The sequence below is a fragment of the Choloepus didactylus genome, chromosome 15 (genome assembly GCF_015220235.1).
Source record: "Choloepus didactylus isolate mChoDid1 chromosome 15, mChoDid1.pri, whole genome shotgun sequence".
Classification (NCBI taxonomy): Eukaryota; Metazoa; Chordata; class Mammalia; order Pilosa; family Megalonychidae; genus Choloepus; species Choloepus didactylus.
This window is the reverse complement of record NC_051321.1, coordinates 82511741-82528240: the sequence shown is the minus strand read 5'-3', so window position 1 is coordinate 82528240 and position 16500 is coordinate 82511741. Positions and strand designations below refer to the sequence as shown.

Below are 16500 nucleotides of genomic sequence, written 5' to 3'. Positions count from 1 at the left end.
TGTTGAGCGTGGGAGACATGGTGGGGAAGTGGACATCCAGGTTGTAGCACTTGAGTTTCTCTGGAAACTTACGGGGGTGGGGACACTTTGGTGGATTTAAAGCCAGAACGACATAATCACATTGGATGTTTAGAAAGGTCATTGTGAGAGCTGTGTTGAGGGTGCAATGGAAGGGATCCAGCCTGGAGCCTGGCGTGCAGTCCAGGGCAAAGTCAACGAGGCAGAGATCAGGGAAATGACAGTGGGCAGGTGGGGTTAGGGTGGAGTGGGGGGTGGGGGCTGGATATGAGTCATTTGGGGCAGATGGAACCCACAATGCTAACTGATGGGTGAACGTGTGTGCATGTTGGGGTGGGTGGTGCAAGATGTCCAAAATGACTCCCAGATTTCTGGCCTGTGGATGGGGTGCATGGGTGATGTCATTCCTTGGAGCAGGGAGCAGCGGACGAGCACATTTGGAGGCTTCCACTGTGAGCTCAGTTTGGGACATGGTGAGTTTGAGCTGCCCATTGAGCTTTCAGATTGAAACACAGTTCTGGTGCCAGGAGAGACGGGGCTGGAGAGAGATAGTGGGGATATGGCAATGCCGGGGTGGGGGTGGGGGTGGAGGTTTCTGAGAGTGGGGGAGAGCCCCGGGACGGGCTGAGTACAGTGATTTTAAGGGTCGGGGACACGGTGTGCAAAGTGTCTGTCACGGTTGTGTGCAAGACGGGAAGGCAAGCTCAGTGTGCGTTTCAGTGGGATGTGGCTGCCCAAGTGCACCCCAGATCTCCCTCCGTGATCGGGGTGCAGCGTGCCAACTCCTCATCACTGCACAGACCATGTGGATGGTTGTTGAGCAGGAGTCCTGCCCTGGCAATGCCCTGAGGAGGCTGATCTGGAGGGAGAGGGGTCTGCCCCCACCTCCTCTGAATGAGGCTCCCTAAGAGAGAGGCAGGGAGGGAGTCTCCAAGGGCTTAGAAAATGCCTCCTGACCTCGGCTGGAGCTGGGGCTCAGTCCCAGAACCCTGGGGAGGGCTGCTGGATTCCAGCTTTGGGAATAATGCAGAAGCAGCCTTCTTCTGATGGCCCCAGAAGCCCCTGGGCCCTGAGATGTGGCGATTCTGCCGCTCTGCTCTCTGTGTCAGCCAGCGGGGCGGGCCGGTCTTGACCTGTCCCCCCTGCACATCACCTCCCTGCAGGGGGAACCTCCAGACCACCTGCCCCGGATGCCGATGGTGAGGGGCTCAGACTTCATTTCCTTTCCACTTGTCTGCCTCTCCATTATGGTTTCTGTTCTGGGGGGTCTTTTTATTAAACAGAACAGCAAACTGGGAGGAGGGGCATCCTGTGACTCTTTTGAGGATGAAGAGGGGTGGGCACAGGCCAGGCCAGCACCACTCAGATGGCTGAGAAGTGAATGTGCTGCGTGGTGAGTGGAAGCACGTGGCCCCAGGATGGCTCATCTCTGCGAGATTTTACCCTCAGGGCAATCAAATAACCACCTGACCACTGCACTTGAGGTTCTTGACCTTGACCCCGCAGAGTCCAGCGGTGACGAGAGGCAGACCTGTCTCCATGGCAACAGCCCGTGGTAGGCATGATGCTGCAGATGGTGGCAGGCTCCCGCAGCTCTCTTGAGCACTGGCAGATGAAGGAGGGAGGGAGAACGTTCCGGGCTGGGGAACAGATGACACTAAGACTGGGAGGCTGCAGGTTTGAGGGGTCCCAGTGGCTCAGCATGATGGCAGTTCCAAAGGGGGGCCAGCGGGGGTGTGAGGTCAGTCTGGATCCAAGCTAGGGCCAAGTCAGGAGACCACACGGAGCCCTCCAGCCTGGGCCTCCAAGGCTACAAGAGTGGCGAGTGGCGCCATATGCATTTTAGCCACATGCTTCTCTGGCCTGGATGAGAGGTGATGAGTGGTGATGGACTGGGAGAGGAAGGGGTGCACAGAAAGATGGTGTGAATAATATCCAAAGGACCCCAGAGCTGAGTGGGTCAATGACAGCAGGGCACAGCCAGCGTCCCTTGTGTTTCATCATTATTATCTCTAGCAGACATATTTGTTGTTTTTCAGTCTTATTTTTAAATAGCAAAAGAGGAAATAAATAACTTTTTAAAAAAGCACTCCTTTTACTTGTTTTTGAAGGGAAACAAATAATTAAATCAAATCTCTCGGCCTTCCACGTTGCCTTCAAATTCCCGTTGAAAACTTGGACAGGGAGCTTGTAACATCCTGGTTGCTGTCCTCATTACACAGTATTTTATTAAAATTGCACTTAGCACCTGCTGCCAATTACCCGGCTCTGGTGGGAGAGTCGAGTCCTGATGAAATTTGCCGCCCCCTGTTCAGCTCGTCATCACCCCAGCCCCAAGGAGGGGCTCATCTGTCTTCATCAGGCCTGGCTGTCCTCACCCTGGAGCAGCCTGGCACCCCAGTCTCCTCCAGGGAGGGAGCGAGGACGGTGAGTGCCAAGAGTCCCGGCCACCAGCCACAGCCTCTGCTGTGCCCAGAGAGCCACTTGTATTCACTTCTGTTCCCCTGATTATTGTCCTTGGGTTTGCACAGGGCCACAGACAGCCAGACACGGGCCACCTCACCAGGCCATGAAACTCTACAGGTTGGGGGGCCCATGACACGGGGGGTGCCGAGTCTTATGAGACACGGGCAGTCCCGTGGCCACGGCGGGGTGCTGTGGGGCCGTTTAGCGAGCACCTGCTGTGGCCAGGTGCTGGGCCCACCCCTGACCTGATCCCCACGGTGGCTCCAGGAGGCCCAGCTTCACAGGCTTTCCTTCCATCTCACACTGGCTCGGGCTCACTTACCCAGAAATCCGGAAGTCCTGTCTTTCTGCCCCCAAACCCGTCACATGGATTCCCCACTCACCCCAGCCTCTGTCAGATGCTTGAGAAAATGGTACCTTGTCAGCAACTTTCCCTTCCGGAAGACCCTCCCTGGCCTGGCTTCCCCTTCATCATGAGGCCACATCAGTCAATTCCAAAGCTAACAGGATCTGATTCAAACAGGATTGATGATTAGATGTAGCCGGGTGTATGTCTGTCTGCGTCTGTGTGTCTGTGATACTTAGTGCTCAGTACTGGGCTGTGGAATAAGTGGATTAAGAGTGGAAACGCCCGGCTTGTGGGGTCCCGAGCTGGACTAGGGTTCCCTGTGATCTGGACGCGTCGCTCCCCGAAGCTCAGTCTCTGCCCGGTTGGAGGCCACAGAGCTGCCCCCCGCAAGCCCCCTCCCCAGGTGACTCTCTGGCCCTTGCTCCAGCCCTTTCATTGGATGGATGAGAAGAGCTCAACTTTCTAGGGAGTCCACACCTGCCCAGTGAACCAGCCAAAGCTGCAGCACAAAAACACTGGCCTTGGACAGCGAAACGGGGGCCCCGGTGCCTGGAGGGGAGAGCCAGGTCCTTCCTGCCGAGGGGCACTCGTGGACGGAGCCGAGACACCAGAGCAGGGAGGGAAGGGCCGCCTCACTTCTGTCCTGCCCAGTCCCAGCTTCCAGATGGGCCGAGACCTCAGCTCTGAGACCCCAAGACCCTGCATGGACCAGCAGTTTCTGCCTCGACTTCTCTCAGTGGCCTGACCCCCTCCCCCAGGGGGTCAGATCCCAGAGTTCCCAGAAGAAGGAATTCTGCAGCTTCAGCTCACACCCTCCCTGACAGCCAGCCCCATAGTCACATAAGTCCATCCCTTGCCACAAATGTCTTAATATGTCTCCTACCAGTTCTGTCTCTGACCAATACACCCCAGAGCCACCACGCTCCCCGCCCCAGCCCTTTCTCCTGAGGCTGCTAATCCCTGTAAACTCTCAGTCTCTCAGGTGTGGTGGGGAACTCAGTGCCCTCAGTGCTATGTCCAAAGCACGGCTCACCCTCCCCTCAGGAGCGAGACGCTGGGATTCCACTGCCCAGGGCCAGCTGGCAGGTCCAGCCTCCCCTTGGCCCACGGTGGCTCATTTAGCACGTGGGCCTCCAGCCCACAGGTGCCCGCAGCCCCAACGTGACAGGCCCATATGGCAACTCAGCGCGAAGCAGACAGAGGCGCCCCTGCCTCGACACACACCCGCTGGGACATCATCGTATCCAAGGGCCGGGGCTGGGCCAGGAGGGACTCCTGGGGCCGCTCCTCTCCCGCGATGGCAGGCAGGGGCAACCCAAGCCAGCAGGGGCCGGTGGGCCTGGAGGGCTTAACCACTCTGCAGGGCCACCCGTCCTGGTGCCGGAGTTGTCCTCCCCACCCCTTCCTGCTTTGACGGGTCTGGGCTCTCTAGCAGGTCGAACAGGAGGGTGTCACGGTTAAGGGGAGCTCCCACTTCAACCCAGACCCGGATGCGGAGACCCTCTACAACACCATGAAAGGCATAGGTGAGTGGGTATCCGCGGCCAGGGGCTGCCAGGGGGCAGCCAGGAAGGGCGGGGTCTCCCCACTGCACCCTGAGACTGATCCCAGCCCCGAAAGAGTCAAACAGGCCCCAGCGTCCCCAGCAGTGGTCTGCACACAGCACCCCCCATGACCCCCAAGACCAGAGAGGGGGAGGACGGTTGTGACTTCCTGGATGTGGAGGTCCCTTCTGCTGTGTCCTTGTACATGTGACATTTGATTCTCTGGCTCAGATGTCTCACCCTGAAATGGCCCCAAGAACGCAGCACCGAAGTGCAGCGGTGAAGTTTGGATGGGCTGACGCCTGTCAGTGCCTGGCCCAGCGCCTGGCACACCAGAGATTGGGGGTCTACAGGGCTGGGCTGGGGCCTGGGAACACCCAGCCATGAAGGCTCCCTCCTGCCCGTTGCTGGCTACCTGTGCAGTGGCCCCCCTCGACTCTCCAGCATCTGCCTGGTGCTCCCCTGGCTTTTCTCTGTTCCAGCAAGAAGCTGGCTGGTAGGAGGATTGGGGGAGTCTGGCCCAGAAAGCCCCCAAGGGCCCACAGCAAGTGGTGCTTCCACCAGGCAGGGTGGGCCCCTGGCTGACTCTGCATGGTACATGGGGCCATGAGCGAGAACCACCCTACAAGGCGTTTCATGCCCTCTGCTTCCTGGGAAATCTTTACTGTCATGTCCATTTCACAGATGAGAAAACTGAGGCTCAGGGAGCTGACACTTCTTAAGGCCACACAGGCTGAGAGTGGCAGGGCTCAGTCCCGACCTTCTCCCACCGGGCCCTGCGGCCACCAACTAGGAAGGCCAGGCCAGGAGCCCCCATTTGTCCAGTCTAGAGGCCCAGGGATGGGTGGCATGTGCAGAAAACCCCGTGTTTCTCAGGTTCTGTCACCCCAAGGCTGGGCCTGGCCGCACCCCAACATCGCACAGTGGGAGGTGGGGATGGAGAGAGACAGCGGGTCTGTCCGAGTGTCTTGTCTGCACCATGAAAGTCATCAGCGTTTGGAGCGATCCAGGAGGTGTTTCCACACTGCCTGGCCATGAGGCAGCCGCCCTTCCTCCCCGCAGTCATCAGCCCTTCTCAGTGCAGGGGCTTGGGGTTCATGCCGGACACCCCCACAGGCACCAACGAGCAGGCCATCATTGACGTCCTCACCAAGAGAAGCAACGCGCAGCGGCAGCAGATCGCTAAGTCCTTCAAGGCTCAGTTCGGCAAGGTAAAGGGGGAGTCGTGATGGGGAGGGGTATTGGGGGAGTGGGGGATGGGGGCGTTGCTTGCTTCCAGAGACAGCCTGGCAGGCAGCTCTTACTGGATAAGGCCCTTCCCTAGAGGCCACCCCACTGGAAACACAGCTCTCACCTCGTCCCTCCACCACTCAGAAGCGTCATGAGGGGGTTGCCGGATTCAGCAAATAAAAACACAAGATGTGCAGTTAAATTTGAATTTCAGATAAACAGCAACAACAAAAATATACTATAAATATGTCCCAAACAGCATGGGACATACTTATGCCACAAAATTATTCCTTGTTTGTCTGGAATTCAAATGCAACTACCATGCTTTGTCCAACAACCTTATTTACCACTCCAAGGGTCCCAGCTGTCTGCAGTCTGACCTCCCTTTCCTTCCAACCTTCTCTCTCTCTTTCAATGCTTCCCCAACCCCAGTTTCTGGAAGGCTCCTTCAGCTCAAAGCATCCTTCGGAGAGTCAACGCAGGGTGGTCAGTGACAAAGCCCAAGCATTCAGTTGGAGAAACCAGTATGCATTTTTTACAATTTTTTACAACGAATGCATGGTTCTCTGCATTCATCTTTTGGGGAGAGTGATGCCAGAGAGGTTATATAACTCTCACAAAGATCCAGAGCTTGGAAGCCAGAAGGTTGAGATTTAAATCCAGGTCTGACCAAGCCCTGTGCAGATCAGCTGGAGTGGCACTGTGGCTCCATGTAGAAATATGTGGGTACTCTTAGAAGGAGACAATCACTCATTTACTGAGCACCCGTGGGCTCTGTGAGGGCTTTTCATGGAGAGCCACCCAGGTGTGGTGCCGGCCTTAGAGCTTGCAGCCTGGTGAGTGACAGGAACACTGAGTGCAGATGCTGGGTCGGCACCATGCTGAGTGCTAAGTCTCTGCTGGCACAACTCCCAGTCAGTCTTCTACACCATAGTATGAAATAGGAAGGCCGTCATCCCTATTTAACAGCTAAGGCTATCGATGCTTAGAGAGAAATAGACCCCATAAAACCCAGCCAACCCATGGCAGAACCTGTGTGGGCATCCAGCCAGATCCCCTCGGCCACCCACCACGCTGCTGCCTGCACCAAGTTGGCCCGGCCTGCAGGTCATCGTCTGTCTTTGCTCCTGCATTAGGACCTCACCGAGAACTTGAAGTCAGAGCTGAGTGGCAATTTCGAGAGACTCATGGTGGCCCTCATGTACCCGCCATACAGATACGAAGCCAAGGAAATGCATGATGCCATGGAAGTGAGAGGCTGGAGGGAGGGTAGGGCATGATGGGGGGCCCCTGGGGGGATGATGGGCAGGGCAGGTGGGCAAAGGTGACCAAGGGGAGGGAAGGGCTAGGGGCTGGAGTGGATTGGCAAGGGGCAGAAACACTCACAAGGACTCAATGGAGAGGGGTGCCGGGGGTCCCTTGCTTCCCAAGAAGCCTGGCCCTTGGAGTCCTGAGCTCCTCTTGCACACTGGGCAGCTCCATTTGGAAGGGCTGCTGGGCAGATCCCGGCTGAGCCCAGGGAGCTTGCAGCCTGCTGCACCCCAGATGACCCGTCTCCGCTGTGGCAGGTCGGTGGTGGAGCCCAACCAGTATTTCTCAGGCGCAGTAGACCAGGTGGAATTAGAGCCCAACCTGGGAGATGCTGGGCACGTCACTCGATTTCCCTGCCCCTCCTGCCACTCCGTCGTACTTTGCAGCAAGGATTAGGAGGAAGGCAAAGTGTGTGGAAGGCACCGGGCACTTGGCCTATGCTGCCTTTAATATGGCAGGGGGATTCGTATCTACAGAGGAGGATGGTTAGGCTCAGAAAAGTGAGGGGATGTGTCCGAGAGCCACTCCTCGCCCCCACACCGGCGCCCCAGCCCAACACTCTGCCTCGGTGTCCATCATGCAAAAATCCGCATGTGATCACCTGTAACCTCCCCCAGTGAGTGCGTTCTGTCTAAGCCTCGGCTGTTGTGAAGAGGGAGGGGTGGGCAGAGCAGGGGAGCACGGGCAGGGGTCTCCAGCAAGCAGAGTGTTCTGCCCACAGGGCTTAGGAACCAAAGAAGGCGTCATCATTGAAATCCTGGCCTCTCGGACCAAGAGCCAGCTTCAGGAGATAATGAAGGCATATGAGGAGGGTAGGTGGCCTGCAAAGGGGTGGTGGAGGCCTGATACGAAGGCTCCGTTGCTGATGGCCAGAGCTGTGGCAGCCTGGCAGGGGCCAAGAGAACACAGTGGAAGGGATCCTTTCTGGGCTATTCCATGCATCGTCTTGGGCATCTTCTGTATAGCCAAGTCTGAGCCTAATGCTGGATAGGACGTGACTCCTCTTGATCCCTGAGTCCCCAAGCTCACTGGCTGCTGGGAGAGAGGCACACGTCCAATAACTCTGACATGGAAGATCACGCGGAGTTGACGGCCATGAACTGGGCACAGGCTGCCGCAAGGGACCGCAGCGACACCTGCCAGGGCCTTCTCGTGGTGGGGTGCAGGCCCCCAGCCGGTTCTCGGGAAGGGTCTGCAGGCTGCACCGCCAAAGTGTGATGACATGAGCCTGAGTCGACTGCCCCTGGCTTGGCCCATCTTTGAACTTGGTTGGGGGTCTGCATCGGTTCCTCGGTCTGAAGGCCCAGCAGGTGGTGGAGCCTCTGCCTTTCAGACATGGGGGCTCGGCATCCACCCCTGTGCCAAAGACCTGCTCCCTGGAAGGCCTTCATCCAGAGAAGGGTGGGAAATGGTTTAGGAGGAGAAGAGCAGCCCGGGAAGGCCCTGGGTCTGCCTGCCTCACAGTCCTGTCCCACCTGCAGACTTTGGGTCCACACTAGAGGAAGACATCCAAGCAGACACGAGAGGCTACGTGGAGAGGATCCTGGTGTGCCTCCTGCAGGTAGCACGGCCCAGCTCCTGGGGAACCCGGGGATCAGCTCTTGAGCTGGGTGGGGCCCGGGCTCACTGTGTGCGTCTCAGCATGGTGGACGGTCCTGACTGCAGAGGCCCACAGCAAGGAGCCCTGAAAGGGGGAGGAGGGTGTTATGGAAGGGGGAGGAAGGAGCCCTGGAAGGGGAGGAGGGCACCCCGGGGAGGGGAGAGGGAAGCCCCTTCACTGTGCGGGTCCCCCATGGCAGGCCATGCCAGGACTTCACTCCCCTCATCTCGCTGCTCCCCTGACTCCCTCCGGGGCAGCTCCTCAACTCCCATTTCATGGATGAGAAAAAGAAGCTGGGAGAAGATGCCTGACTTGCTGGGGTACCATAGCCGGGTAGCCAGAGACCCCACTCTGAGAGCGTGCCCCATCCCCCTGTCCCCCGCCTGGCTGGCCTGCCCACTGTCTTACAGAGCACCCCCCTTGTCCCCAGGGCAGCCGGGATGACATCAGCGGCTTTGTGGACCCAGCCCTGGCCCTCCAAGATGCCCAGGTGAGGCTGCGCCTCCTTGGCACCCCAGCCCTCCACCCAGGACCCAGGGCCGACGCCTGGAAGCTGCACCTGGCCCCCTACCCCAGGCCTGTCTCTGACATTGGCCTGGGCCCACGCAGCTCCCCAGGGGCCTTGGCCCTCTGCTATTTGAGGAGGAATGAAAGTTACAAGGGTCGGAGAGGCACTGGAGGGCCATCCCAGAGGGCGGGTCCAGGGAGCTGGGGCAGCCGGGCCTCGGGGGACAGGGCGTGTGCACAGATCTGCACATCTAGGTGGCAGCGCTTGGGCTACTCAGCGCTGCAGGAGAGTGAGCGAAGCCCCCGGGGGACTCTAGGGTACCTCCTGGCCCTGGATCAAGAAGAGGTTTCCAACCGGCAGAGCCGCTGGAGAGAGGAGCTCAGGCGGCCGTGAGCCCAATGCAGGAGAGGGGTGCGGCTGTCCCCCACCCCCAGCCCTGCGACTCGGTCCCACTGGGGTTCGGGCCCACCCCCCTTTCCCTCCCTCACCTGTTCTCTGTGTGTGTGCAGGATCTGTACGCGGCCGGGGAGAAGATCCGTGGAACCGACGAGATGAAATTCATCACCATCCTGACCACGCGGAGTGCCACCCACCTGATGCGGGGTACGGGGGGACTGCAGGAAGGGTCCGAGGAAGAGGCGGGAGGGGCGGGGCCAGGCCAAGGCTGGGGGCGGGGCCAGGCCAGCACCTGCTGCAGGGCCCTCCCACGGGGGACAGATGTCCAGGGTGAAGTCTCCAGGATCCAGCCGTGGAGGTGAGAGGTGGGGACCGCACGTCTCCTGGCAGGATCTGAACCAAGTTGCAGGGAGAGCGCCACGTGTGGCTGCTTGTGCCCTGATTGCGGCCCTCTCTCCTCAGTGTTCCAGGAATACGAGAAAATCGCCAACAAGAGCATCGAGGACAGTATCAGGAGTGAGACCCACGGCTCGCTGGAGGAGGCCGTGCTGACTGTCGGTGAGCGAGCAGAGCCCGGGTGCACAGACTCACGTGTGCCTGCAGGCCGTGGGGCTGCACCAAACAGCCAGGCCCAGGGAGGCTGCAACAAGCTCTTGACCCCCGGGCACCTTCAAGACCCAGATGTCTTCTGCTCTTCCCCCCCCCCCCAGGGTTTTCAGTGTGCTGGGTCCCACCAGGGATCATCCTTTCCCCAGTGCTCTGCGATTGTGTGAATGTGTGCAGGTGGGTACATGTGTGCCCGTGGATGTGCACATGTGTGTGCACCACTGTATCTGGGCCCTGGGCTCACTTGGGCATCCCCATGGTGAGTTTTCTTGGTTGTGGTGGTGAAGTCCCAGGGAAAGGCAATTTTCCAGGCCTCAGCCTGGGGCCTGGTCCCTGGTCCCTGGTCCCAGCCTTAGTTGCAGATTGAAGAACTGATCATGTGTGGTTTGAGTCCAAACTCAGTGACTGATGGTCTGAGGCTGGGGAACCTTGCGAACCAGTCCCAAAATACAAGGTCAGATCCACTTTGGAGGACCCTTCCAGGACATATTTAGGGTCCAGAGCTAAGATCACAGTTAGGAAAATCAGTGCAGAGGGTAAACTGAATCTCAGAACGGATCCCTCTTCTCCTCCCACAAGAGGGTGCCGCTATCAGGACTCCTTGCACCGGGGTTCTCCTTGCACTGGGGGTCTCGCCTCTACCCCAGACTGTTCCGTGCTGTGCAGAGCCACCCACCAAGCCCAGAGCTCTGTCCCCATTCCTCCGGGATCTACTGAGACATCTGACACCCTTGTTGGCTTTGACACTGTGATAAAATCCCACTGACGCTGGGGCATCTAAACATAACCCAGCTCCAATCTCAGCTTCCAAAGTCAGCCCAGGCCCCGTTTTGACAACCCCCTGAATAACATTCTCTGGCAGGGAAAGGAGAGGGCACGCAGGGCCCTTTGTGCTGGGCTCATCAGAGCCATCTCTCCTGGGGCATCACTCGCACAGATGAGGGACTTGCGAGTCAGGGAGGTCAGGCAACCCGAAGCCACCTGGCTGCATCAAGGCCGGATTTGCACCCAAGCCTGCCTCCCATCCTTCCCGACTGGGGGGCCAAGGCACCCCAAGTGGCACCCCTAGCAGTGAGCCTGGGACCTGCATTCTGGGCCCCATGGTCCTCTGGGCTGAGCCCCCTTATCTGGGGGGATTCAGCATGCATGGGGCCTGCCATCTTTGGGGCCAACCCATGTGACACAGCACTCGGAGGCCAATGGCCACCATCACTGGCTGGAGCTGAGTGGCTGCATTCCTGGTGGAGCTGAACCTGGGGGAAAGACCCTGGACTCCAGCCATCTGCTGGCAGCCAGAGCTGGTGGTCTCTAGACAATCCCTGCAGGCCACGTGCACGTCACGTCTCACCCTCCACCTGCCCAGCCTCCTTCCTTGTCCCACCCCAGTGGAGACACCTGCCCACTTGTGCAACTAGGCAGGGCACGGGTAAATATGGCAAGCGTTGCACAAGCTAGTCCCTAAGGGCCAAGACAAGACACAAATGAATAATCTTGAACACGCTGCCACCCACCATCTCCAGCCCTTAACAGAACCTTCTGTTTGCCAGTGAAATGCACGTGGAACCTGCACAGCTACTTCGCGGAGCGGCTCTACTATGCCTTGAAGGTAACTGTTCCTTTCCGTCCTCTTCCTTCTTCCTTCTGCTCCCCTTACAAGCAGCCTACGAGGCACCAACTACAAAGCCAGGAGCTCAGAGCCAACACCATCTTCAACCCTTGGGTCCTCTCTCTCTCTCTCTTTTTTTTTTTTTAACATTTTTATTGTGAAATATAAATATAACATATATATAGCAAAGTGATAAATTTCAAAATACAATTTAAGAGGTAGTTGTAACGGGAATGTCAAAGCACAGTATGGGTTATAGTTCCGCAGTTTCAGGTATTTCCTTCTGGCTGTTCTAATACTCTAGAAACTAAAAAGAAATAACTACATAATGATTTAGTAGTCATAATCATTTGTTGAATCCGAACCTCTCTGTTACAACTCCTCCTCATTTGATCATTCTCTCAATCTTCAGGAATATTTAGACTATGGCCATTCTAACTTTGTCATGTTGAAAAGTGGTGTCGACATAATGGGGTAGGGGAATGTAACTGGTGGATGTTCTGGGAGAGACCAGTACCTCTAAGTTTCAGGACTTATCCGGCATAGGAACAATCTGGAGGTTTTAAGTTTCTGGAAAATAAACTAAATAAGCAAAACTTTTATAGAGTCTCAGACAGAGCCCAGGGTTTTCTTTAGGGTTTTCAGGAATACTGTTGGTTGGGCCTTGACATACCATGGCATTTTGTAATATCCGGCTGAAGCTTACATAAGAGTAATCACCAGAATAGCCTCTCGACTGTTTGAAATCTCTTAGCCACTGCACTTTGGGTCATATGGCTTCCCGTAAGGAAAGAGATGTGAGCAGTGAGTGAGATGAGCTTAAGGGGTGGAAACCCAAAGCCGCTAACGCATCTCTGGGTGTGCATACCCCTCTGACACCGAAGCCCTCTCCTGCACACCCAGCCCCTCCCAGGACTCCCCAAAGCCCCGCCAGCAGATCCAACTATCACCCCAAAAGATGGACCAAGAAGGACAGAGGCATCCTTTTATTGCTGCTGTCTCGTCTCCAGGGTGCAGGGACGCGGGACAGAAAGCTGATAAGAAACATCGTTTCAAGGAGCGAGATTGACTTAAATCTTATCAAGAGTCAGTTCAAGAAGATGTACAGGAAGACCCTCAGCAGCATGATTGCGGTAAGCTGGGGGCCGCAATTCCCATGGCCAGGACCCCTGCAGGCTCCAACTATATCAGGGGTGACTTGTGTGCCCCGTCCAATGTGCAGCACCCCGGCGTGGGTAGTCATGTGGGGTGTCAGGGACAGGCAAGTAGCTCGGTGTGGCTGGAGGGCAGTGGGGATGGGAGCACTCAGGGACCAGACCAGGGAGGCCACTGTGTCACCCCTGGGGAGCTGGCTTTGCATTAGGGTGACTGTTGCCCCTTTGGCAATGGCACACTGAACCCTTGCAGAAGGAAGCATATTTGATGAGACAGTGAGAGTAAGTTATTTGGCTGGAATTGAGCCCACCACTCAATTCCAGATTTGTCGTTCTGGCAGCAACATTTTAAGGAGGGTGACTCAGATGGGCTCCACAGATGGCCTAGCCAGATTCCAGTTGGTGAATATTCTTGAGCCTACAAAATGCAGAGCGTTTATCACCCTAATGTAACTTCAGAAGAAATAGTTCAATTGGCCTTTAATGCAGTGGAGGCTTTGACCGTTTCATTAACCGAAAGTCAAATGCTGAGAAATACATCCCTGAGTCTTCATTTGTTACTAAGTCTGGAGGTCTCCTACCAACCTCTATTGTGAACTATGTTTTCTAAGAAACATGCAGCTTGCAACGCTGTTTAAAAGACGCTGCTGCTTTAGGATGTCTGCAGATTGGGGCAGTGGGGTGGGGTAGGGCTGGGATTATTGTTTGTTTTGTTTTGGGCATCCAGCCAGACTTTGTCAAGAAACAAATGGGCTAGACGCAAACCAGTCTGGCCTGTCGCCATGTCCAGGCCCAAATGACTTTACAACATGCAGTCTAAGCTGATGTCGCAGATTCTTTCAAACAGATGGCTACTTGTGGCAGTGGAGAAATTTCTATTCCTTTCCACCATTCCAGTTAGAACAACAGTCAGGTTTCCGAAGGACAAACACACTGTTGGGTAAAAATGGTCACTCTGAGCCCTATCTAGCAAGTAGACTCCTGGTAGAGAGAGCCTTAGCATGCTTGTTATTGCCTAATCAATAAACAGCCCCTATCTAGAGGTTCACAAACCTCGCCCTGGAGATTTTTGCCTAATGTTTGTCACTCAAGAAAATCCAGTTAGAATTCATAAGTTGACCTTCTCCATAGATATCATCAAAGCAAAAAAAAATGACTTGGAATGGTAAGACCAGCTCCTGACCAGAAATGAATAGAAAATGTGTAAAACCTCAACGTATAATTTTATTCCCATAAATTTGAAAAGGCAGACAAAATGAATGGTTCTCTAATAAAATTATAATATTAAAAAAATTGTCTTTAAAACAGTAAGAAAGAAAGAAAAAAGGAGAGCGAAAGACAGGAAGAAAGAAAGGAAAGGGAAGGGAACTTAAAATGTAGTTAGCCTGTCCAAAAGAAGCAATCAGGTCCAAATGATTTTCTGGGCAAATTTTACAAAACTGTCAAGAACAGATAATTCCCATAAGACACAAACTGCTCCAGAGCACAGAAAATATGGAATCTTCTCCCCAGCCCTGACCCTTACTCCCTGTGTGGCCTTGGAGAAATCCCTGTAAAACGTGAGTTGGGTGGCTCTGGGTGTGGACCCCATCAGAACCCGCCCAGCAGCTGGGGCAGGGGCGCTAGAGGGCTCAGTGCTTGGACCTGTCCCCTCGGTCTTCCTGGGAGGCCACACTGCTTGCCCCCGTGAGCCAGCTGCCGGGAAGGCCGGCTCTCCCCTGTCCTGGCCTCCCCACATCTCAGCAGGGGCATGTCGTCAGCAGCAGGGTGTTAGAAGCCAGGAAACCAGCCTCAGAGAGGCTAAGGGATGTGCATCAGCCATTCGGTCACCTGGGCCCAGAGCCCAGGCCCCTTCCTCCAGGGGTGGCCCAGGGCACCCCACTGTCAGCCCTGCAGGCGATGGACTTGATGGCATCAGGCACACATGGGGAAGGGCCCTGGGGCAGCTGGCAGAGAAGGGGGGCAGCCATGTGCCTTCCTGGCAAGAGCAGAACTGTCTCTGGGATTCATTCTCCACATCATCAATTCCCCACGCAGTTGGCAAGAGAATCAAAAGGAGATGCAGAGGAATAGCCTAATATGAAAACCAGAAACAGGAGCCCTTGGGTCCATGGGGGTGGGGTGGGGAGGGGACCACCCAGGGAGCACCATCACCACCACCATCATAGTCGTAGAATGAGAACGGCTGTTCCTGATGGAGGCTGGCGCCAATGGCACAAGCTCTGCCCCCTTCTAACTCTCATGTCCCTCCCGCCCCCAGGGAGACACCAGCGGTGACTACAAGAATGCCCTGCTGACCCTGGTGGGCAGTGACCCCTGAAGGCTCGGAGGAACGGGAGCCAAGGCCAAGAAGCTGGGGACACCAGGGCTGGCTTGGTCCACCTTAGCTGGGGGATGGGGTCACAGGCATCCTTGCAGTCTCCATCTCCAGTTTCCAGGAGTTTCCAGCCAGTTTTTCTGACCCAGAGGGAGGGGCCACTCTGGGGTTCCTCCCTCCACCTTGTGAGAAACAGGCACTGTTCCTAACAAGGAATAAACCTTCACCCGATTATGGAGAAGCAATGAATTTATTCACGATCTTGCAAGAACAGGATCCCAACCAAAATGTGGGGATTTGGCACACAGAACAATAGACCCAGCAGTATTTGTTCCCTTCCCCTAACTGGCAAGTCGCTCCCCTGTTTCTCCAGTGGTTGGATACTTCAGAGGTTACATTCTATTGACAAGCGTATCTAGCCCGGGCAAATTTGAAACATGCAGCTGCCCAAATTGGAAACATTTGTAAAAGTCTCCTGTGCAAGTTTGAAACATTTGAAACAAGTGTCCACCCCTCTTTCTTTTGTTCTTTAACTGCACAGCCAGTCTGAGCTAGTTTGGTAACAACTTATGAAGCTATTTTAGGAACCTCTAACCCACCCACCCCCAGTCTCCACCTTGCAAGGACAGTGGGCAGAGAAACAGGAGGACCGGCCACTGATTATAGCTTGGCTTCTTGACCCTCTGCCATTCCCCTGAGCTGCCCCCACCCTGTGGGAAAGCTGAACTTAATCTAATTCTCAAAGCCTGCCCTCCTCCCATCATTCCCAAGGGTGACCCCCAAGGCCAGTGTAGGGACTGACAAGTTCCTTGGCTTGAAGGGGCCTGCAGGGGCTCGTGGGCTTTCTTTCCAGTTTAGCAGCTTCCGAAGCTCACCTGGTCACAAGGGCCACCTGGGCACACCTTAGACAGGTATCCTGGCCCCACTCCCATATCTACTGAGTCAGGATATCCAGGGCAGGCACCTGGCAATAGGTGTTTTTTGAGAAGCATCTCAGCCAATAGGCTTTTCATCCAGCAACCACCGAGAAGGCTGTGGAGAGCCTGTTTGTTTCAGAGCACACACCCGTCTGCACTCACCAAGGAAGACTGAGGAAGGAACACGCAGTCCTGTGCCAATTTGGCAGTTATAGTCTTCACTTCCCAGCCTCTTCTAAAACTCTTAGGCTATGGGTGGTGTGAGAATGAGGTTAAGTTTAGCTTTCACACAGGACAGGTGTGCCTAGCAGGGTGGGGCAGTTAAGGAATTGGTAGAACGTTAAAAAGACAAACTGTAATCCACAGTCAGTCCCCCTGCTTATCCTCCCGCTATCCAGTCAGTCCCCCTGCTTATCCGCCCACTATCTACTATCATTGCAGGGTGGATCCTCGGAATAGAGGTTCTCAAAATAGCCTA

At 55.8% G+C, this 16500-nt stretch overlaps 1 protein-coding gene across 1 annotated transcript in view; it reads left to right on the top strand.

Moving 5' to 3' along the window:
* LOC119510937 (annexin A8-like protein 1) overlaps positions 1-15182 on the top strand; it is a 261425-nt gene extending 246243 nt beyond the window's left edge. Inside the window, exons 3-12 of the mRNA XM_037805363.1 lie at positions 5067-5588; positions 6744-6857; positions 7640-7730; positions 8400-8479; positions 8949-9008; positions 9536-9629; positions 9885-9980; positions 11576-11634; positions 12645-12767; positions 15049-15182. Coding sequence (XP_037661291.1) covers positions 5412-5588; positions 6744-6857; positions 7640-7730; positions 8400-8479; positions 8949-9008; positions 9536-9629; positions 9885-9980; positions 11576-11634; positions 12645-12767; positions 15049-15108 — 954 coding nt within the window. The 5' untranslated portion in view covers positions 5067-5411 and the 3' untranslated portion in view covers positions 15109-15182. The remainder of the gene's footprint in view (positions 1-5066; positions 5589-6743; positions 6858-7639; positions 7731-8399; positions 8480-8948; positions 9009-9535; positions 9630-9884; positions 9981-11575; positions 11635-12644; positions 12768-15048) is intronic.
* Positions 15183-16500: the final 1318 nt, after the last annotated feature.